Consider the following 25,052-nt stretch of genomic DNA (forward strand, 5'->3'; position numbering starts at 1 on the left):
CTGCACAGAAACAAAATAACCCACCCAAATCTAACTCTCTCTGCAAATGTTATATCTGCCCCCCCCTGCAGTGCACATGGTTTTGCCCAACTGCTAAAAAAATTCCTGCTGCGATCAATTTGGAATTACCCCCCATGTGCACTGCAGGGGAGGCAGATATAACATGTGCAGAGAGAGTTAGATTTGGGTGGGTTATATTGTTTCTGTGCAGGGTAAATACTGGCTGCCTTATTTTTACATTGCAATTTAGATTTCAGTTTAAACACACCCCGCCCAAATCTAACTCTCTCTGCACATGTTATATCTGCCCCCCCCCCCCCTGCAGTGCACATGGCTTTGCCCATCTGCCAACAAATTTGCTGCTATGATCAGTTCTGAATTACGCCCAGAGAGCGGATGAAACTTTCTATTTTCTTGAAAACCATTAATTGGAGTGACTTGATCCACTCAGACACCAAACTGAACATATGTGGAGACATAAATGAAAATCTACTGTACATCAGGGATTCCCAACCACCGTCGCCTAGTGTGTATGGGCGGGCGATGAGCTCTGATGCGCGCTCCCGCATCATTGCTGGCTGCCGCCGCCCGTTGGCCTGTTTTACCGGCCGACTGAACCACGTTCGACAGTATCCCACTGTAGAAAGTGGTTCACCCGTGAAGATCGCTCAGTGTGTATGCACTGTGCTTAAGGTGCATACACACTAGGAGATTTTCATTTCAAAAGATTTTGACAAAGTCTCTGAATTAGTCAGGTCCATAAATATTGGGACATCGACACAATTCTCATATTTTGGGCTCTATACACCACCACAATGGATTTGAAATGAAACAAACAAGTTGTGCTTTAACTGCAGACTTTCCGCTTTAATTTGAGGGTATTTACATCCAAATCAGGTGAACGGTGTAGGAATTACAACGGTTTCTATATGTGCCTCCCACTTTTTTAAGGGACCAAAAGTAATGGGACAAACTAAACAATCCTAAATCAAACTTTCACTTTTTAATACTTTGTTGCAAATCCTTTGCAGTCAATTACAGCCTGAAGTCTAGAACGCATAGACATCACCAGACGCTGGGTTTCATCCCTGGTGATGCTCTGCCAGACCTCTACTGTAAATGTCCTCAGTTCTTGCATGTTCTTGGGGCATTTTCCCTTCAGTTTTGTCTTCATCAAGTGAAATGCATGCTCAATCGGATTCAGGTCAGGTGATTGACTTGGCCATTGCATAACATTCCACTTATTTGCCTTAAAAAACTCTTTGGTAGCTTTCGCAGTATGCTTCGGGTCATTGTCCATCTGCACTGTGAAGCGCCCTGTCCAATGAGTTCTGAAGCATTTGACTGAATATGAGCAGATAATAATGCCCGAAACACTTCAGAATTCAACCTGCTGCTTTTGTCAGCAGTCACATTATCAATAAATACAAGGGAACCAGTTCCATTGGCAGCCATACATGCCCATGCCATGACACTACCACCACCATGCTTCACTGATGAGGTGGTATGTTTTGAATCATGAGCAGTTCCTTTCCTTCTCCATACTCTTCTCTTCCCATCACTCTGGTACAAGTTGATCTTTGGATCATCTGTCCATAGGATGTTGTTCCAGAACTGTAAAGGCTTTTTTAGATGTTGTTTGGCAAACTCTAATCTGGACTTCCTGTTTTTGTGGCTCACCAATGGTTTACATCTTGTGGTGAACCCTTTATATTCACTCTTGTGAAGTCTTCTCTTGATTGTTGACTTTGACACATATACACCTACCTCCTGGAGTGTGTTCTTGATCTGGGCAACTGTTGTGAAGGGGTTTTTCTTCACCAGGGAAATAATTCTTCTGTCATCCACCAGAGTTGTTTTCCGTGGTCTTCTGGGTCTTTTGGTGTTGCTGAGCTCTCCGGTGTGTTCTTTCTTTTTAAGAATGTTCCAAACAGTTAATTTGGCCACACCTAATGTTTTTGCTATCTCTCTGATGGGTTTGTTTTGATTTTTCAGCCTAATGATGGCTTGCTTCACTGATAGTGGCAGCTCTTTGTATCTCATATTGAGAGTCGACAGCGACAGATTCCAAATGCAAAGGTCACACCTGGAATCTACTCCAGACCTTTTACCTGCTTAATTGATAATGAAATAATGAGGGAATAGCCCACTCCTGTCCATGAAATAGCTTTTCAGTCGATTGCCCCATTACTTTTGGTCCCTTAAAAAGTGGGAGGCACATATAGAAACCGTTGTAATTCCTACACCGTTCACCTGATTTGGATGTTAATACCCCCAAATTAAAGCGGAAAGTCTGCAGTAAAAGCACATCTTGTTTGTTTCATTTCAAATCCATTGTGGTGGTGTATAGAGCCCAAAATATGAGAATTGTGTCGATGTCCCAATATTTATGGACCTGACTGTATATATCTTTCAGCAAAGTAGTGCATACACACTGAGCTATTTTCCACATTAGAAAGGCTATTTACATAATGGCCTGGTTTAAAATTCCAAGGGTGGGTGCAGGGGCCATTTTATCTCAGTGCATTTATCAGTGCAGTGAAAAAACGTTCGTCTTTCATCGATCATCGCTCGAGCCGTATGCACTGAGCGATGATGGATGAAAAAATAAGAATTTACTCACCGGTAATTCTATTTCTCGTAGTCCGTAGTGGATGCTGGGAACTCCGTAAGGACCATGGGGAATAGACGGGCTCCGCAGGAGACTGGGCACTCTAAAGAAAAGATTAGGTACTATCTGGTGTGCACTGGCTCCTCCCTCTATGCCCCTCCTCCAGACCTCAGTTAGGGAAACTGTGCCCGGAAGAGCTGACATTACAAGGAAAGGATTTTTGGAATCCAGGGTAAGACTCATACCAGCCACACCAATCACACCGTACAACTTGTGATAACCTTACCCAGTTAACAGTTTGAACAACAACTGAGCATCACTCAACGGATGGCTCATAACAATAACCCTTATTTAAGCAATAACTATATACACGTATTGCAGAAAGTCCGCACTTGGGACGGGCGCCCAGCATCCACTACGGACTACGAGAAATAGAATTACCGGTGAGTAAATTCTTATTTTCTCTGACGTCCTAGTGGATGCTGGGAACTCCGTAAGGACCATGGGGATTATACCAAAGCTCCCAAACGGGCGGGAGAGTGCGGATGACTCTGCAGCACCGAATGAGCAAACACAAGGTCCTCCTCAGCCAGGGTATCAAACTTGTAGAACTTTGCAAAGGTGTTTGAACCCGACCAAGTAGCCGCTCGGCAAAGCTGTAAAGCCGAGACTCCTCGGGCAGCCGCCCAAGAAAAGCCCACCTTCCTTGTGGAATGGGCTTTTACTGATTTTGGATGCGGCAATCCAGCCGCAGAATGAGCCAGCTGAATCGTGCTACAGATCCAGCGAGCAATAGTTTGCTTTGAAGCAGGAGCACCCAGCTTGTTGGGTGCATGCAGGATAAACAGCGAGTCAGTCTTCCTGACTCCAGCCGTTCTGGAAACATATATTTTCAAAGCCCTGGCTACGTCCAGCAACTTGGAGTCCTCCAAGTCCCGAGTAGCCGCAGGCACCACAATAGGTTGGTTCAAATGAAACGATGATACCACCTTTGGGAGAAATTGGGGACGAGTCTGCAATTCTGCCCTGTCCATAAGGAAGATCAGATAGGGGCTTTTACATGACAAAGCCGCCAATTCTGACACACGCCTAGCCGATGCTAAGGCCAACAGCATGACCACTTTCCACGTGAGATACTTTAGTTCCACGGTCTTAAGTGGCTCAAACCAGTGGGATTTCAGGAAATCCAACACAACGTTAAGATCCCAAGGTGCCACTGGTGGCACAAAAGGGGGCTGAATATGCAGCACTCCCTTAACAAACGTCTGAACCTCAGGCAGTGAAGCCAGTTCTTTTTGAAAGAAAATGGATAGGGCCGAAATCTGGACCCTTATGGACCCTAATTTTAGGCCCATAGACACTCCTGACTGTAGGAAGTGCAGGAATCGACCCAGCTGGAATTTCTCTGTAGGGGCCGTCCTGGCCTCACACCAAGCAACATATTTTCGCCATATACGGTGATAATGCTTTGCTGTCACGTCCTTCCTAGCCTTTATCAGCGTAGGAATAACTTCATCCGGAATGCCTTTTACCGCTAGGATCCGGCGTTCAACCGCCATGCCGTCAAACGCAGCCGCGGTAAGTCTTGGAACAGACAGGGCCCTTGTTGCACCAGGTCCTGTCTGAGAGGCAGAGGCCATGGGTCCTCTGTGCGCATTTCTTGCAGTTCCGGGTACCAAGTCCTTTTTGGCCAATCCGGAACAATGAGTATTGTTCTCACTCCTCTTTTTCTTACAATTCTCAGCACCTTTGGTATGAGAGGAAGAGGAGGAAACACATATACCGACTGGAACACCCACGGTGTCACTAGCGCGTCCACAGCTGTCGCCTGAGGGTCCCTTGACCTGGCGCAATATCTTTTTAGCTTTTTGTTGAGGCGGGACGCCATCATGTCCACCTGTGGCAGTTCCCATCGATTTGCAATCTGTGTGAAGACTTCTTGATGAAGTCCCCACTCTCCCGGGTGGAGGTCGTGTCTGCTGAGGAAATCTGCTTCCCAGTTGTCCACTCCCGGAATGAACACTGCTGACAGTGCTTGCACATGATTCTCCGCCCAACGAAGAATCTTTGTGGCTTCCGCCATTGCCACCCTGCTTCTTGTGCCGCCCTGGCGGTTTTCATGGGCGACCGCCGTGATGTTGTCTGACTGAATCAGCACTGGTTGGTCTCGAAGCAGGGGCTCCGCTAGACTCAGGGCGTTGTATATGGCCCTTAGTTCCAGTATATTTATGTGCAGACAAGTCTCCTGACTTGACCACAGCCCTTGGAAGTTTCTTCCCTGAGTGACTGCCCCCCATCCGCGGAGGCTTGCATCCGTGGTCACCAGGACCCAGTTCTGTATGCCGAACCTGCGGCCCTCGAGAAGATGAGCACTCTGCAGCCACCACAGAAGAGACACCTTGGCCCTGGGGGATAGGGTGATTAACCGATGCATCTGAAGATGTTATCCGGACCATTTGTCCAGTAAGTCCCATTGGAAGGACCTCATATGGAACCTGCCGAAGGGAATGGCCTCGTATGAGGCCACCCTCCTTCCCAGCACTCGAGTGCAGTGATGCACTGACCCCTGTTTTGGTTTTAATAGATTCCTGACCAGTGTCCCGAGCTCCTGAGCTCTCTCTATCGGGAGATAACCCTTTTCTGGTCTGTGTCTAGGATCATGCCTAGGAGAAGCAGATGAGCTGTAAGAACCCTTGCGACTTTGGAATATATAGAATCCAGCCGTGTTGCCGTTACACTTCCAGAGAAAGTGATACGCTGTTCAGCAACTGCTCTCTTGATCTCGCTTTTATGAGGAGATCGTCCAATACGTGATAATAGTGACACCTTGCTTCCGCAGGAGCACCATCATTTCCGCCATTACCTTGGTGAACATTCTCAAGGCCGTGGAGAGACCAAACGGCAACCTCTGAAATTGGTAATGACAATCCCGTACCGTAATTCTGAGGTACGCCTGATGAGGTGGATAAATGGGGACCTGAAGGTATGCATCCTTTATGTCTCGAGTCACCTTTCAGGCTTGCAATAACCGCTCTTAGCGATTTCAACGTGAACTTGAACCTTTTCAGGTATATGTTCAGGGATTTTAAATTCAATATGGGTCCCACCAAACCGTCAGGTTACGGGACTACAACATGGTCGAATAATAACCCCCTCCTTGTTGAAGGAGGGGAACCTTGACCACCGCCTGTTGAAGATACAATTTGTGAATTGCAGTTAACACTGTTTCCCTCTCGTGGGGGGAAGCCGGCAAGGCCGTCGGTGAGGGGGCATCTTCTCAAAGTCCAGCTTATATCCCTGAGACACAATATCGATCGCCCAGGGATCTAACAGGGAGTGAACCCACTTGTGGCTGAACTTACGAAGGCGTGCCCCCACCGGGCCTAGCTCCGCCTGTGGAGCCCCAGCGACATGCTGTGGATTTTTGTAGAGGCCGGGGAGGACTTCTGTTCCTGGGAACTAGCTGTGTTGTGCAGCTTCTTTCCTCTGCCGCCGCCTCTGGCAAGAAAGGACGCACCTCGGACTTTCTTGTTTATTTATTCGAAAGGCTGCATTTGATAATGTCGTGCTTTCCTAGGCTGTGCAGGAATATAAGGCAAAATATTAGAATTTACCAGCTAAAGCTGCGGAGACCAGGTCCGAGAACCCTTCTCCACACAATCCTCAGCCTTCCCTTCCATATGCCTCTTAAGTCGGCATCATCTGTCCAGTGCATATTCTACAGGACACGTCAAGCAGAAATCGACATAGCTTTGACTCCAGGACCCAGTATACTCATGTCTCTTTGGGCATTATATATATATATATATATAGATAGATATCTCTTAAGACAGCATCTTCAATATGTATATATCTATATCTATATATATATATCTCTATATGCATACTAGGGTCTCAATCTCTGCTGATAAGGTACCTGTCCACGCTGCCACAGCGCTATAAACCCATGCCGACACAATCGCCGGTCTGAGTAGTGTACTAGAATGTGCACGCTATTTGCAGGATCATTGAGAACAGCTAGTGCTACCGTCTGGGCAAACGTGACACCCTAGGGGAAGATTCCCATCACATCCTGGCCCTAGTGGGGAAAGGATACTGCCTGAGAATTCCTTGTGGGAAGCTGTAGCTTCTTGTCTGGAGATTCCCGCCCTTTTTCCTCATGAGAGGAGGGAAATTTACCTCAGCTTTCTTCCCCGTAACATGTGTACCCTTGTGTCAGGGACAAATGAGTCATCAGTGATATGCAAATCATCTTTTATTACAATAATCATATATTGAATACCTTTCAGCCATTTTGGCTGTAACTTTGCATTATCGTAGTCGACACTGGAGTAAAACTCTGTGTCGATATCAGTGTGTATTATTTTGGATAGTGATCATTGTGAGACTCTGAAGGTCTCTGCGACATAGGGACAGACATGGGTAGATTTCCTGTTTGTTCTCTAATCTGTTGTGCAATAAATTCACCTCAGCACTTACACATATCCAAACAGGTGTCGGCGTTGTCGACGGAGAAACCCTCTCACACACATTTTCTCTATCTCCTCCTTAGGGGAGCCTTTTACCTCAGACATGTCGACACATGCGTACCGACACACCACACACACAGGGGATGCTCTATTTGAAGACAGTTCCCCCACAAGGCCCTTTGGAGAGACAGAGAGAGAGTATGCCAGCACACACCCCAGCGCTATATAACCCAGGGATTACACTACAACTCAGTGTTTACCCAGTAGCTGCTGTATATATAAATTTGCGCCTAAATTTATGTGCAGTGGCGCACCCAGGGGGGTTTCCGAGCACCCAGAAACCCCCCTCCACTAAAAAAAAAATTTTTTATTTTTTTTTTAGCTGCATGAGTATTATTAATTGCTGTCTAGCGTCCTCTGCAGCCTGCTGTCTTCCTGGTGGCACTTGTAAGTGCAATAAAAGTTTACTTTATTTTAATTATAGTACATATATATCCATGTACATATATATACATACACACACACACATGTATATACATACATACATATAAACACACACACACACATATGATATATATACACACACATGTGTATATATACACGTGTACTGTATGTGTGTATATATATATATATGCATTTTTAATATGCTATGTATATGTGTGTGTGTGTGTGTGTGTGTGTGTGTGTGTGTGTGTGTGTGTGTATATATATATATTATATATACACATACATACATACATACATACACGGTATATATATATATATATATATATATATATATATATATATATATATATATATATATATATATATATATATATTTCAGTGAGCTTCTGCTGGCAACAGACTCACTGCTACGTGGGACTAAGGGGAGAGAAGCAAACCTACCTGCTTGCAGCTAGCTTGTGCTTCAAAGGCTACTGGACACCATTAGCTCCAGAGGGTTCGAACACAGGCACCTGTCCTCGATCGTCCGTTCCCGGAGCCGCGCCGCCGTCCCCCTCGCAGAGCCAGAAGAACAGAAGCTTGAAGATGACTAAATCGGCGGCAGAAGACTCCTGTCTTCGTTTAAGGTAGCGCACAGCACCGCAGCTGTGCGCCATTGCTCCCAGCACACTTACACACTCCGGTCACTGTAGGGTGCAGGGCGCTGGGGGGGGGCGCCCTGGGCAGCAATTGAAGTACCTTTTGGCAATAAAAATACATATATACAGTCTGGCACTGTATATATGTAAAAAACACCGCCATTTTTTCACAGAAAGCGGGACAGAAGCCCGCCGTCGAGGGGGCGGGGCCTTCTTCCTCAGCACACCAGCGCCATTTTCTATTCACAGCTCCGCTGGAAAGAAGCTCCCCAGGCTCTCCCCTGCAGTATCCAGATACACAAAGGGTGAAAAGAGGGGGGGGCACATCAGTGGCAAACGCAGGATTTGCATGGGGGGGGTTTCCAGAACTGGGTGGAGCCAATCACGGGGATGGGGACTGAGGTGACCCAGTATATGCTGGGTCCGTAAAACTAGTGTGTCTGTGTGTATGCAGTGATCGCGCTGAGCCAAAAAAAAAAGTGGGTCCCAGGGACCCTTCACTTTTAAAAATTGGGGTCCTACCGGTCTTTTTCTGGGTCCCATCGGAATGAAGGTTCTTATTAATTTTAATCTTGTTTGGACACTACAAAAGTGTTGCAAGATGGGGGGGATGGGGTTACAGTGCTGCTGGGCTGTGTAGCATGCAGGACACCCTGCACCAGAGCTGTAACTAGACATTTTGGTGCCCTTAGGCAGAAAGTGAATTGGTGTTAGACCACTTAGACCATAAAGAATAGGTAGTGCGCGCCGCAAAATTTTAGGGGCGTGGCTTCATAGGGAAGGGGCGTGACAACATAATAGTGTCAATTCACATTACACCACACAGTAGTGGCGCTTCTACACATTGCACCAGGTAGAACCTCCTATGCACACTGCTCCAGGTAGATCACGTCATACACTTTGCTCCAGGTACAGCACGTCATACACTTTGCACCAGGTACAGCACGTCATACACTTTGCACCAGGTAGAGGACTTATACAAATTGCACCAGGTAGAGCACGTTATACACATTATGCCAGATAGAGCACGTTATCATACACATTGCGCCTGGTAGAGCATATTATACACATTGCGCCAGGTAGAACACGTTATTATACACATTGCTCCAGGTAGAACACGTTATCATACACATTGCGCCAGATAGAGCACGTTATCATACACACTGCGCCAGGTAGAGCACGTTATGATACACATTGTGCCTGGTAGAGCATATTATACACATTGCGTCAGGTAGAACACGTTATTATACACATTGCTCCAGGTAGAACACGTTATCATACACATTGCGCCAGATAGAGCACGTTATCATACACACTGCGCCAGGTAGAGCACGTTATCATACACATTGCAGCTAGGTAGAGCACGTTATCATACACAGTGCGCCAGGTAGAACACGTTATACACACTGCGCCAGGTAGAGCACGTTATCATACACATTGCGCCAGGTAGAGCATGTTATCATACACATTGCCGCTAGGTAGAGCAAGTTATCATACACATTGCGCCAGGTAGAACACGTTATTATACACAATGCGCTTGGTAGAGCACGTTATTATACACATTGCACCAGGTAGAACACGTTATACACATTGCGCCAGGTAGAGCATGTTATCATACACATTGCCGCTAGGTAGAGCAAGTTATACACATTGCGCCAGGTAGAATACGTTATTATACACAATGCGCCTGGTAGAGCACGTTATTATACACAATGCGCCTGGTAGAGCACTGAGGCACATTGCAGTAACCACTTATGACCTCCAGTTGCACGAAGGGGCCGTCTGACACAAGTGGCTCCGCCCCCAGCAGCAACTCACTGACACTCACCATTTTTTCTGACAGCACAGTGCAGTGAGTGCACTGGCACAAGTAGCCAGCCTGCGCCTGTAGTAGCCGCAGCCTGGAGGAGCTCTATGTGAAATCGCAAGCAGAGGCTGTTCTCTGGCAAGAAGGAGCTCCTCCAATCGCTTCCCCTGACGGGCTGGCCACTGCTAAATATACCGATAATCAGTTACAACTGTGTCAAAGTAGTGGAGCCCCAGGTGCAATGGGAAAGTCAGTGTCACTGCACAGTTGTACTGATTACTGGTATATTTAGCAGTGGCCAGCCCGTCAGGGGAAGTGATTGGAGGAGCTCCTTCTTGCCAGCCTCTGCTTGCGATTTCACAGATAGCTCCTTCAGGCTGCGGCGACTACAGGCGCCGGCTGGCTACTTGTGCCAGTGCACTCACTGCACTGTGCTGTCAGAAAAATGTTGTCAGTGAGTCGCTGCCGGGGGCGGAGCCACAAGTGTCAAACAGCCCCTTCGTGCAGTCTGCCTCCTGGCCCTGCATACCGGTCATTTACATCTGCCGCCCGAGGTCAGGCCCCCGAACCTTACATTCTATCTCCCTGCGTTCCCGGCTCCCGCCGCCCGAGGTCAGACCCTGACACTCTGAGCGGCCTCACATTGCACACACGGAGCTTGCAGCCCCCGGACATCCCGCATCTGCACCAGCTACTCCAGGTGAAGCGGGGCGACGCAGCACTGTCTACTGCTTACCTACAGCGGGAGCTGCGCAGCCCGGGCGGCTCCTGCTGGAAGGTGGTTGTCGGGTCTCGGTGGTTGAGCGGGTCCCGGGTAGGGGGGTGGCGGCGGGCAGATCCGGAGCTGTACTCCCAGTCGCAGAGGAGGGTGCTGGCGGCAGAGCGGAGGTGGAGCCGGATGAGCGGGGCCAGTCAGCCCTGCAGCACAGATTCATGTGCTGGCGGGGAGCAGGATTCAAAGCGGGAGATGCTGCAGGCTGTGATTGGATGGAGACTACAGGAGGTGATTGGCTGAGGAAACAGCCAGTCACCTCCTGCATTCCGCTGACAGGCTTAAGACATGCAAACACATATTCAGATGAGCGCGTCCTGTGGGACCCGCTAATCTTCTAAATGTGAGTCCCGGGCGGCTGTTTCTGGGTAAAATACGCGCCATAGCGCGTTTTTGCGATCACTGGTGTGTGTATATATATATATATATATATATATATATATATATAGAGAGAATAAAAAACCTAATAAATACTTTCTTTACTAGTAAGCTCAGGAGAGCCCACTAGGAGCACCCAGCTCTGGCCACAGATTCTAACTGAGGTCTGGAGGAGGGGCATAGAGGGAGGAGCCAGTGCACACCAGATAGTACCTAATCTTTTCTTCAGAGTGCCCAGTCTCCTGCGGAGCCCGTCTATTCCCCATGGTCCTTACGGAGTTCCCAACATCCACTAGGACGTCAGAAAAATTAGTGTTTTTCACAAAACATTATGGTCAAACTAGATGACAGACCACCTCGCTGGGGATGATGCGGGAGCGCGCATCATCGCTCATCGTCCGTCGCTGGGGCATACACACTAGGCGACTTTCAGCTCAAACTCACTCAAAACGTTCAAAATTAGCAATTTTGACCTCAAATTCGCCTATTGTGTATGAACCTTTACAGTCCAGGTTTTAAGGATATCCGTATTTGAGAATAGGTGACTTAATTAGTACGAAACGAGCAGAGAGAAAGAAGACTCTTGTGTACTAGGAAGAAAAAAGTTAATATTCAATCTTTATTATTATACTAATTAAAATTAATTTGTATACCACAGACAAAGAATATTTTCACGCTTAAAAAACAGGAATGTGAAAATTGGACAATACAAAATAAAAAATAAAAATAAAGAATGTTCTGGTCAATCTAATTGTAGAGAGGGTTGAGAGGGTATGAACAAAGGCAGCCCTACCTCCATTACACCCTGACCAATACAGAAAATCTGTATTGATGGGTCAAGCAAGAAATAACATTTTTGGAAATCCCAAGTTCCAGTTTCAAATATGAAGATATCGGTACCCACGCTGCTCAGTTTTTCAGCCTGAATGCGTAATCTACAATAGCTGAGGATCGCCAGGAATTTAGAATGAAGGAAGGAAAAGTGGTGATTCTGTTTTTAGTGTTATATTCGATTCCCGCAGCAGTTTGGGTTCATGGTTCTCCTGATCACCGGTCACATAACTACATCCCAACAGGTTCATATAGTCAACTTGACAATGGTCAACATGTTTGCGGGGTTTTTTTCATGTTTTTGGACTTGTTCCTTCCTTGACTATCCATGTCACAAATTATAACCTTTAGTAACCTTGTGGCGAGCGAAGCGGAATGGAGCAAGACAGCGTTCCCGAACCGTGGCCAACAAAGCAACCCACAAGGGGACATGTTTCTGCAAATGGTGGACCCAGATGGCAAAACTATCCACACTAACCCAAAAAATATTATTATTATTTTTTTAAAAGTGTGCCAGAATTTCAACAACAACAAAAAAAAAAAAAAAGTGTGCCAACAATTTTTGTATCAACCTTTTGTACCGGTCTTCCTTTCCCAATGACAACCTTTTGTTCACGTTGACCTTGCGTCTGTCGGCCATATGAGGTCGACCTAATGATGTAGATCTACTATACCACACCCAGTGACTACTTTAGCTAGGCTAATTTAATTCCACACAAAGTACGTACAGCAGTGATTTTCAACTTGTAGCACACTGAACAAGATTTTAAAATTGCCAAGGCACACCAGTGTCCCCCACAGGGGAAAGAAAGAAAAAAAACACACACGTTGGCCTTCACATGACAAAATAATACAACACACATTAGGTCTAATTCTTGGTTGATTGCAAAACAATGTTTTACTCTAATGGGCAAAACAATGTGCACTGCAGAGGGGGCAGATATAACGGATGGCGGTCATTAGGTCATAGTAACATAGTAATTGAGGTTGAATAGAGGCAAAATGCCCAACGTGTTCAACCTGTATTCTGTATTAAGTTGAGTTGATTATAATGTACCTGCTGAAGTAATGTTTTATTACTAGTTAAAAACTATAAATCATGTTACACCTGGATTATCAACGTCAATATTTTTTAGGTTATAGCCTTGGATATCATTTTCAATCAGAAATGTATCCATTCCTTTTTTAAATGCATTTACAGAGTCCGCCATTACCACCTTCCCTGGCAGGGAATTCCAAATCCTTATTGCCCTAACAGTGAAGAACCCTTTCCTCCATTGCGTACGGAATTTCCTCTCCTGCAGCCTCAGCGAGTGCCCACGTGTCCTAAACAGAGTTCTTTTAAAAAATAATTCCTCCGATAACTCTTTGTAATGTCCCTTTACATATTTGAAGATATTACTAATGTCTCTTCTTAGACGCCTCTTTTCCAGTGTATACATATTCAACCTAGTAAGCCTTTCCTAGTAATCCAGTCCCTCTAGCCCTTTAATCAATTTAGTAGCTCGCCTTTGAACCCTTTCGAGTTCACCGATATCTTTTTTATACAGTGGTGCCCAAAACTGAACACAATATTCCAGGTGCGGACGTACCAATGATTTGTACAGCGGCAGAATTACATCCTCGTCCCTTGTCTCAATTCCCTGTTTTATGCATGCTAGCACCTTACTTGCCTTCTTTACTGCGCTTTGACATTGTACAGGTTGAGTATCCCATATCCAAAATGCTTGGGACCAGAGGTATTTTGGATATCGGATTATTCCGTATTTTGGAATAATTGCATACCATAATGAGATATCATGGTGATGGGACCCAAGTCTAAGCACAGAATGCATTTATGGTTCATATACACCTTATACACACAGCCTGAAGGTAATTTTAGACAATATTTTTAATAATTTTGTGCATTAAACAAAGTGTGTGTACATTCACACAATAAATTTATGTTTCATATACACCTTATACACACAGCCTGAAGGTCATTTAATACAATAATTTTAATTATTTTGAGCATTAAACAAGGTTTGAGTACATTGAGCCATCAGAAAACAAAGGTTTCACTATCTCAGTCTCACTCAAAAAATTCCGTATTTCGGAATATTCTGTATTTCGGAATATTTGGATATGGGATACTCAACCTGTATACGACTATTAAGCCTATTATCAATGAGTACCCCAAATCTTTTTCCCATACTGTTACCCCTAGACTTTCCCCATTTAATAGGTAGAATGCAAGTTTGTTTTTAGTCACAAAATGCATAACCATGCATTTTTCTATATTGAACCTCATTCTCCATTTAGACGCCCAGGTTTCAAGTTTAGATAAATTTTTCTGCAGAAACTCCACATCTATTTCCGAATTAATTACCCTACACAGTTTAGTATCATCTGCAAAGATTGACACTGTGCTTTCCAGGCCTATTTCTAGGTCATTAATAAATATGTTGAACAGTAGTGGCCCAAGAACGGACCCTTGTGGTATTCCACTGACTACTGGTGTCCAGCTTGAGGGCTTCACGTTGACCACTACTCCCTGTACCCTCTTATCCAGCCAGTTACTTATCCATGTACAAACAGTTTTTCCTAGGCCAAGCTCCTTTAATTTGATGATCAGTCTCCTGTGAGGCACTGTATCGAAGGCATTTGCAAAATCCACTGCTTTTCCCTGGTCAAGATTGTCGCTCACTTCCTCATAGAAGCTAACTTAGTTTGACATGATCTGTCCCTCACAAACCCATGCTGGTTCTTGCTAATAATCTTAGCAGTCTGTAGATACTCCTGTATGCCATCCCTTAGAATTCCTTCCAATATTTTCCCCACTATAGATGTCAAACTAACCGGTCTGTAGTTACCCGGATGATTTTTGGATTCCTTTTTAAATAATAGCACTACCTCAGCTATACGCCAATCCATCGGTACCATGCCTAATCTAATTGAACTATTGAAAATCAAGTATAGGGGTCTTGCTAGTTGTGACTTAAGCTCCATAAGAACCCTCGAGTGAAGTCCATCAGGACCAGGTGATTTATTTATCTTAATTATGCTTAGTCTCTCCCGGACTACTACTTCGCTTAAACAAGTATCTAACCAGAAATCATTACTGTCACTATCGTTATGCACTACTCCCACCATCAGTTCTTCTCTGGTGAACACTGATGAAATAAATTTGTTCAGTATTTCCGCTTTTATTTCGTCATCATTTATCAATACTCCAAATTCATCTTTTATTGGACCTATGTTCTCCTTTTTTAACCTTTTACTGTTTATGTATTTAAAAAACTTTTTAGGATTGGTTTTACTCTCTATAGCGATTTGCTTTTCGTTTTCCATTTTAGCTGCTCTTACTGCTTTTTTGAATTTTTTATTGCATTCCTTGTAATACTGGAATGACTCCTCCTTTCCATTACATTTAAATGCTTTGAAAGCATGCTTCTTTTTATCCATTTCTGCCTTGACCTTCTTGTAAAGCCACATCAGTTTGAGTTTAGCACTCCTGAGTTTACTGCCCATGGGAATAAATTTGTGAATATTGCTATCTAGCAACCCTTTTAAAGCTTCCCACATTTCCGAAGTGTTCTTGCTATGAAACAAAATTTCCCACTCAATCTCGTTAAGTGCACATCTCAGCATACTGAAATTAGCCTTCCTAAAGTTAAATGTTTTGGTTGAACCCTTACAGCTATGTTTCCTGAAACTGATGTCGAATGTGATCATATAGTGATCACTGTTACCCAAAGTCTCCCCAACTTTAGTGTTCGATGTAATGTCCACATTATTAGTAATTACTAGATCCAGAGTAGTTTTACCCCTAGTTGGGTCCTCGACTAATTAAGACAAGTAGTGATCCTTTAACATATAGAAGAACCTGTTGCCCCTAGCTTTAACACATGAATCGTTACTCCAATTTATATCAGGATAAATAAAATCCCCAATCACTATGATGTCCCCCAATTCCGCAGCCCTTTCGATTTGCTGCAAGAGTTGTTCTTCCTCATGTATGCTAATATCCAGCTGTTTGTAGCACGTGCCTATGACTAGTTTTTTTTGCATCAATACCCCCACTTGAGATTTCAACCCATAGTGACTCCACATTATCACCAGTCCCCTCATAAACAACATCCTTTAAGTATGGTTTAACATAAAGATATACACCACCTCCTCTTTTGCTTTCCCTGTCCCTCCTGAAAAGAGAATACCCCTCCAAGTTTGCAACCCAGTCGTGCGAGTTGTCCCACCATGTTTCCATAATACCTATAATTTCATACTCAGCCTTTGATGCCAACAATTCCAATACCCCCATTTTACCTGCTAGACTTCTTGCGTTTGCAAGCATACATTTTAGTTTATCAGTTCCCTTGTCCGTTTGTTTTTTTAAAGGTATCCTATCATGCTTAACTAGTGCCTCCCTAGAGTTACTCTTACTGACAGTCCCTCTCACTCCCTCTCCACCCCCACCAAAGGTCAACATACATTGGGTCGACCACTAATGGTCAACATGCATTAGGCTGAACTTGATGGACAATTGTCTTTTTTCAACCTTAGATACTATGTTACTATGACATGGTCATTAGGTCAACATGAAAAAAGGTCGACATGAGTTTTTTTTTTTTTTTTATAATTTTTTGACCTTTTTCATACTTAACGATCCACGTGTACTATAATTGGGAACGGTAACCTGTGCCGAGTGCAGCGGTAGCGGAGCGAGGCACCTTGCCCGAAGCATGGCGAGCGAAGCAAGGGGGCACGGTGCACTAATTGAGGTTCCCCGTCACTTTATGAAGAAAACGACACCAAAAATGCATGTCGACCTTTTTCCATGTCGACCATTAGTGGTCAACCCAATGTATGTCGACCTAATGAACCACACCCGGTATAACATGTGCAGAGAGAGTTAGATTTGGGTTGGTAATATTGTTTCTGTGCAGGGTAAATACTGGCTGCTTTATTTTTACACTGCAATTTAGATTTAAATTTGAACACACCCCACCCAAATCTAAAGACGCCCATACACTAGACAATATTATGAGCGGTTTGGCCATTTCCGATGGATCGGAACTACTAATCGTTCATAATAATGCAGATCATTCAGTGTCTGTGAGCAATAACGGTCATGATCACGATGCGCGGTCCTGCTGGTCATTGGTCGGAGCTACTGATCTTCCCTGCTGCAGGGAAGATCTGAAGCTATTGTCAATGACAGTATGCTCCTGGATGGAGCCACTCCCAGATCTTAAGATATATCTTATGGGTATTGTACTATGGCCCTCATTCCGAGTTGTTCGCTCGGTATTTTTCATCGCATCGCAGTGAAAATCCGCTTAGTACGCATGCGCAATGTTCGCACTGCGACTGCGCCAAGTAACTTTACTATGAAGAAAGTATTTTTACTCACGGCTTTTTCTTCGCTCCGGCGATCGTAATGTGATTGACAGGAAATGGGTGTTACTGGGCGGAAACACGGCGTTTCAGGGGCGTGTGGCTGAAAACGCTACCGTTTCCGGAAAAAACGCAGGAGTGGCCGGGGAAACGGTGGGAGTGCCTGGGCGAACGCTGGGTGTGTTTGTGACGTCAACCAGGAACGACAAGCACTGAAATGATCGCACAGGCAGAGTAAGTCTGGAGCTACTCTGAAACTGCTAAGTAGTTAGTAATCGCATTATTGCGAATACATCGGTCGCAATTTTAAGAAGCTAAGATTCACTCCCAGTAGGCGGCGGCTTAGCGTGTGTAACTCTGCTAAATTCGCCTTGCGACCGATCAACTCGGAATGAGGGCCAATATCGTTTGCCCAGTACTGCTGGGGGAGTTCAAGGGATATCGTTAATGAGAAATTATCATTTACAGGTCGTCTAGTGTATGGGCACCTTAACTCTCTCTGCACAGGTTATATCTGCCTCACCTGCACTGTATATGGTTTTGCCCATTAGAGGAAAATGTTGTTTTGCAATCAACCTTGAATTAGGCCCATTGCCTCCTATCTGTTGTCAGTAGGTGAGAAGGGAGCTCGCGGTCATCCCTGTCCCTCATCAGCTGTGGTTGCTCAGTCACACTCACAGTGCAAAGCAGTGAACAGCGTGAGGGCAGTTGGGCTGGCAGAACAGCAACGCAGCATGCGTAACCTATGATGTCACGTTGCCATGTCTCCATAGGTAACAACCCAGGTGTGGCTGAGCCTACCAGAAGAGACCAGCGCTGCAACTGAAGGCAGCTCTGACTGCACAGCTGTACAGTGGTTGAAAAACGCTGACGTACAGGAACATGGCCACAGTTATGTTATGTAGGCACAGTTATGTTTACAGGCCATATACTGTTAAAAAAAGTAGAGATGAGCGGGTTCGGTTCCTCTGAATCCGAACCCGCCCGAACTTCAGTTTTTTCTTCACGGGTCCGAGCGACTCGGATCTTCCCGCCTTGCTCGGTTAACCCGAGCGCGCCCGAACGTCATCATCCCGCTGTCGGATTCTCGCGAGACTCGGATTCTATATAAGGAGCCGCGCGTCGCCGCCATTTTCACACGTGCATTGAGAGTCATAGGGAGAGGACATGGCTGGCGTCCTCTCCATTTAGAGAAGAGAGAGACACAGTAGAGACGAGAGAGACACAGTAGTAGTAATTTTGGGGAGCATTATTAGGAGGAGTACTACTATACTACTTGCTGAAGTGATATAGATTAGATAGTGTGACTGTAAGTGTATTGTATTAATTATCTGACTTGTGGGGGAGACACTGACAGTGGGGAGCAGTTAGAGTCTGAGAGCAGGACTCAGGTGTACATATAACGTACAGTGCACACTTTTGCTGCCAGAGTCAGTGCCACACTGCCATAGTTGTGACCACACTGACCACCAGTATAATAATATATTTTGTGATTGTCTGCTTAGGACTCGGAGTACTAGTTGCAAGTTGCAACGTGACCTGACCACCAGTTTAATAATCAATCACCACCAGTTTAATATATATATATATATATATAATTGTATATATATATATATATATATATATATATATATATATATATATATATATATTATTGTATACCACCTACCCGTGGTTTTTTTTTTTTTTCATTCTTCTTTATACATACTACTATAGTAGCTTACTGTAGCAGTCTGCGGTGCTGCTGACCTGACAGTGTCCAGCAGGTCCGTCATCAGTCATTACATAATAAATATATATAGTACCTGTCCGGCTGCAGTACTAGTGATATTATATTGATTTCATCTCATTATCAATAATTTATCATCCAGTCTAGACTCTATATTAGCAGCAGACACAGTACGTTAGTCCACGGCTGTAGCTACCTCTGTGTCGGCACTCGGCAGTCCATCCATAATTGTATACCACCTACCCGTGGTTTTTTTTTTTTCTTTCTTCTTTGTACATACTACTATAGTATAGTAGCTTACTGTAGCAGTCTGCGGTGCTGCTGAGCTGACAGTGTCCAGCAGGTCCGTCATCAGTCATCATTACCTAATAAATATATTATCTACCTGTCCGGCTGCAGTACTAGTGATATTATATATACATACATATATATATTGATTTCATCTCATTATCATCCAGTCTATATTAGCAGCAGACACAGTACGTTAGTCCACGGCTGTAGCTACCTCTGTGTCGGCACTCGGCAGTCCATCCATAAGTATACTAGTATCCATCCATCTCCATTGTTTACCTGAGGTGCCTTTTAGTTGTGCCTATTAAAATATGGAGAACAAAAATGTTGAGGTTCCAAAATTAGGGAAAGATCAAGATCCACTTCCACCTCGTGCTGAAGCTGCTGCCACTAGTCATGGCCGAGACGATGAAATGCCAGCAACGTCGTCTGCCAAGGCCGATGCCCAATGTCATAGTACAGAGCATGTCAAATCCAAAACACCAAATATCAGTAAAAAAAGGACTCCAAAACCTAAAATAAAATTGTCGGAGGAGAAGCGTAAACTTGCCAATATGCCATTTACCACACGGAGTGGCAAGGAACGGCTGAGGCCCTGGCCTATGTTCATGGCTAGTGGTTCAGCTTCACATGAGGATGGAAGCACTCAGCCTCTCGCTAGAAAAATGAAAAGACTCAAGCTGGCAAAAGCAGTAGCACCGCAAAGAACTGTGCGTTCTTCGAAATCCCAAATCCACAAGGAGAGTCCGACTCCAATTGTGTCGGTTGCGATGCCTGACCTTCCCAACACTGGACGTGAAGAGCATGCGCCTTCCACCATTTGCACGCCCCCTGCAAGTGCTGGAAGGAGCACCCGCAGTCCAGTTCCTGATAGTCAGATTGAAGATGTCAGTGTTGAAGTACACCAGGATGAGGAGGATATGGGTGTTGCTGGCGCTGGGGAGGAAATTGACAAGGAGGATTCTGATGGTGAGGTGGTTTGTTTAAGTCAGGCACCCGGGGAGACACCTGTTGTCCGTGGGAGGAATATGGCCATTGACATGCCTGGTGAAAATACCAAAAAAATCAGCTCTTCGGTGTGGAAGTATTTCAACAGAAATGCGGACAACAGGTGTCAAGCCGTGTGTTGCCTTTGTCAAGCTGTAATAAGTAGGGGTAAGGACGTTAACCACCTCGGAACATCCTCCCTTATACGTCACCTGCAGCGCATTCATAAGTCAGTGACAAGTTCAAAAACTTTGGGCGACAGCGGAAGCAGTCCACTGACCAGTAAATCCCTTCCTCTTGTAACCAAGCTCACGCAAACCACCCCACCAACTCCCTCAGTGTCAATTTCCTCCTTCTCCAGGAATGCCAATAGTCCTGCAGGCCATGTCACTGGCAATTCTGACGAGTCCTCTCCTGCCTGGGATTCCTCCGATGCATCCTTGAGTGTAATGCCTACTGCTGCTGGCGCTGCTGTTGTTGCTGCTGGGAGTCGATGGTCATCCCAGAGGGGAAGTCGTAAGCCCACTTGTACTACTTCCAGTAAGCAATTGACTGTCCAACAGTCCTTTGCGAGGAAGATGAAATATCACAGCAGTCATCCTGCTGCAAAGCGGATAACTGAGGCCTTGACAACTATGTTGGTGTTAGACGTGCGTCCGGTATCCGCCGTTAGTTCACAGGGAACTAGACAATTTCTTGAGGTAGTGTGCCCCGTTACCAAATACCATCTAGGTTCCACTTCTCTAGGCAGGCGATACCGAGAATGTACACGGACGTCAGAAAAAGACTCACCAGTGTCCTAAAAAATGCAGTTGTACCCAATGTCCACTTAACCACGGACATGTGGACAAGTGGAGCAGGGCAGGGTCAGGACTATATGACTGTGACAGCCCACTGGGTAGATGTATGGACTCCCGCCGCAAGAACAGCAGCGGCGGCACCAGTAGCAGCATCTCGCAAACGCCAACTCTTTCCTAGGCAGGCTACGCTTTGTATCACCGCTTTCCAGAATACGCACACAGCTGAAAACCTCTTACGGCAACTGAGGAAGATCATCGCGGAATGGCTTACCCCAATTGGACTCTCCTGTCGATTTGTGGCATCGGACAACGCCAGCAATATTGTGTGTGCATTAAATATGGGCAAATTCCAGCACGTCCCATGTTTTGCACATACCTTGAATTTGGTGGTGCAGAATTTTTTAAAAAACGACAGGGGCGTGCAAGAGATGCTGTCGGTGGCCAGAAGAATTGCGGGACACTTTCGGCGTACAGGCACCACGTACAGAAGACTGGAGCACCACCAAAAACTACTGAACCTGCCCTGCCATCATCTGAAGCAAGAAGTGGTAACGAGGTGGAATTCAACCCTCTATATGCTTCAGAGGTTGGAGGAGCAGCAAAAGGCCATTCAAGCCTATACAATTGAGCACGATATAGGAAGTGGAATGCACCTGTCTCAAGCGCAGTGGAGAATGATTTCAACGTTGTGCAAGGTTCTGATGCCCTTTGAACTTGCCACACGTGAAGTCAGTTCAGACACTGCCAGCCTGAGTCAGGTCATTCCCCTCATCAGGCTTTTGCAGAAGAAGCTGGAGACATTGAAGGAGGAGCTAACACGGAGCGATTCCGCTAGGCATGTGGGACTTGTGGATGGAGCCCTTAATTCGCTTAACAAGGATTCACGGGTGGTCAATCTGTTGAAATCAGAGCACTACATTTTGGCCACCGTGCTCGATCCTAGATTTAAAGCCTACCTTGGATCTCTCTTTCCGGCAGACACAAGTCTGCTGGGGTTGAAAGACCTGCTGGTGAGAAAATTGTCAAGTCAAGCGGAACGCGACCTGTCAACATCTCCTCCTTCACATTCTCCCGCAACTGGGGGTGCGAGGAAAAGGCTCAGAATTCCGAGCCCACCCGCTGGCGGTGATGCAGGGCAGTCTGGAGCGACTGCTGATGCTGACATCTGGTCCGGACTGAAGGACCTGACAACGATTACGGACATGTCGTCTACTGTCACTGCATATGATTCTCTCAACATTGAAAGAATGGTGGAGGATTATATGAGTGACCGCATCCAAGTAGGCACGTCACACAGTCCGTACTTATACTGGCAGGAAAAAGAGGCAATTTGGAGGCCCTTGCACAAACTGGCTTTATTCTACCTAAGTTGCCCTCCCGCAAGTGTGTACTCCGAAAGAGTGTTTAGTGCCGCCGCTCACCTTGTCAGCAATCGGCGTACGAGGTTACATCCAGAAAATGTGGAGATGATGTTCATTAAAATGAATTATAATCAATTCCTCCGTGGAGACATTGACCAGCAGCAATTGCCTCCACAAAGTACACAGGGAGCTGAGATGGTGGATTCCAGTGGGGACGAATTGATAATCCGTGAGGAGGGGGATGTACACGGTGATATATCGGAGGATGATGATGAGGTGGACATCTTGCCTCTGTAGAGCCAGTTTGTGCAAGGAGAGATTAATTGATTCTTTTTTGGTGGGGGTCCAAACCAACCCGTCATTTCAGTCACAGTCGTGTGGCAGACCCTGTCACTGAAATGATGGGTTGGTTAAAGTGTGCATGTCCTGTTTATACAACATAAGGGTGGGTGGGAGGGCCCAAGGACAATTCCATCTTGCACCTCTTTTTTCTTTAATTTTTCTTTGCGTCATGTGCTGTTTGTGGAATGTTTTTTGGAAGGGCCATCCTGCGTGACACTGCAGTGACACTCCTAGATGGGCCCGGTGTTTGTGTCGGCCACTAGGGTCGCTTATCTTACTCACACAGCTACCTCATTGCGCCTCTTTTTTTCTTTGCGTCATGTGCTGTTTGGGGAGGGTTTTTTGGAAGGGCCATCCTGCGTGACACTGCAGTGCCACTCCTAGATGGGCCCGGTGTTTGTGTCGGCCACTAGGGTCGCTTATCTTACTCACACAGCTACCTCATTGCGCCTCTTTTTTTCTTTGCGTCATGTGCTGTTTGGGGAGGGTTTTTTGGAAGGGCCATCCTGCGTGACACTGCAGTGCCACTCCTAGATGGGCCCGGTGTTTGTGTCGGCCACTAGGGTCGCTTATCTTACTCACACAGCTACCTCATTGCGCCTCTTTTTTTCTTTGCGTCATGTGCTGTTTGGGGAGGGTTTTTTGGAAGGGACATCCTGCGTGACACTGCAGTGCCACTCCTAGATGGGCCCGGTGTTTGTGTCGGCCACTAGGGTCGCTTATCTTACTCACACAGCTACCTCATTGCGCCTCTTTTTTTCTTTGCGTCATGTGCTGTTTGGGGAGGGTTTTTTGGAAGGGACATCCTGCGTGACACTGCAGTGCCACTCCTAGATGGGCCCGGTGTTTGTGTCGGCCACTAGGGTCGCTTATCTTACTCACACAGCTACCTCATTGCGCCTCTTTTTTTCTTTGCGTCATGTGCTGTTTGGGGAGGGTTTTTTGGAAGGGCCATCCTGCGTGACACTGCAGTGCCACTCCTAGATGGGCCCGGTGTTTGTGTCGGCCACTAGGGTCGCTTATCTTACTCACACAGCTACCTCATTGCGCCTCTTTTTTTCTTTGCGTCATGTGCTGTTTGGGGAGGGTTTTTTGGAAGGGACATCCTGCGTGACACTGCAGTGCCACTCCTAGATGGGCCCGGTGTTTGTGTCGGCCACTAGGGTCGCTTAGCTTAGTCATCCAGCGACCTAGGTGCAAATTTTAGGACTAAAAATAATATTGTGAGGTGTGAGGTATTCAGAATAGACTGAAAATGAGTGTAAATTATGGTTTTTGAGGTTAATAATACTTTGGGATCAAAATGACCCCCAAATTCTATGATTTAAGCTGTTTTTTAAAAAAAAAAACACCCGAATCCAAAACACACCCGAATCCAACAAAAAAAATTCGGTGAGGTTTTGCCAAAACGCGGTCGAACCCAAAACACGGCCGCGGAACCGAACCCAAAACCAAAACACAAAACCCGAAAAATGTCAAGTGCACATCTCTAAAAAAAAGAAGACAGTGTATTTTGGTTGTCCAGGAAGGTGGGGGCCAATCACTGCATTATGTAAACAGCAGCTCATAATTTGTAGTCACAAACCCACACAGGATATACAGGAGATGGTATAAAATGGACCAACAGTCTATGGATTCCATCATGGAATATTATACATACAGTTTGTGTAAAGTATAAGAACAAAACAACAACAAATAATAATAATAATAATAATAAATATTGCATTGTCTTAGTATAATATGTATACAGACGGAACTACACAGGGACGACTACAGGTACATGATGCACATTAGAAAGTGTGAGCCAATGACACAACCACAAATAAACAGAACCATCTGCTATATACAACACGTCATGTCCCTTCCTAGCAATGTAGCTTATACAGACAGACATACCACACAACCATCTACATACAGACTACAGTGTATGATGAAAATGTTAATTATATACAACAGTCCTGGCGACCGCATTACATCCAATACCTGGCTGCCCGAGCTCTCACCATACACACTGGCTGACCGGCATAATGCGGACACCGCTGCTGTCTCGGATCTGGCTCCACGATTAAGCGATGCGCCGTTTAGCCAATAGGATGGCGGCAGAGGGACAGAGAAAGGTCACATGATCACTGTTGTATCCATAAAGTGTGGAAGAGGGGAGGAGTCTGAGGATGTCAACCAATCGTCTTCAGAGTCACAGACACAAAAATAAA

At 45.6% G+C, this 25,052-nt stretch overlaps 1 protein-coding gene across 5 annotated transcripts in view; it reads right to left on the reverse strand.

The window, feature by feature from the left end:
• The window catches only part of MVB12B (multivesicular body subunit 12B), a 431,719-nt gene extending 406,772 nt beyond the window's left edge, over positions 1 to 24,947 (reverse strand). For 2 of the 5 annotated variants that reach the window (XM_063936805.1, XM_063936808.1), the window contains exon 1: positions 24,823 to 24,947. Coding sequence is in view for 1 of the 5 variants with exons in the window: in XM_063936804.1 (XP_063792874.1) it covers positions 24,843 to 24,845 (3 nt within the window). In the remaining 4 variants the exon portion in view is untranslated. The remainder of the gene's footprint in view (positions 1 to 24,822) is intronic. The other 3 variants (XM_063936806.1, XM_063936809.1, XM_063936804.1) reach the window with 3 other exon arrangements.
• Between the last annotated feature and the right edge of the window lie 105 nt (positions 24,948 to 25,052).

This window comes from Pseudophryne corroboree, chromosome 8 (assembly GCF_028390025.1).
Source record: "Pseudophryne corroboree isolate aPseCor3 chromosome 8, aPseCor3.hap2, whole genome shotgun sequence".
Classification (NCBI taxonomy): Eukaryota; Metazoa; Chordata; class Amphibia; order Anura; family Myobatrachidae; genus Pseudophryne; species Pseudophryne corroboree.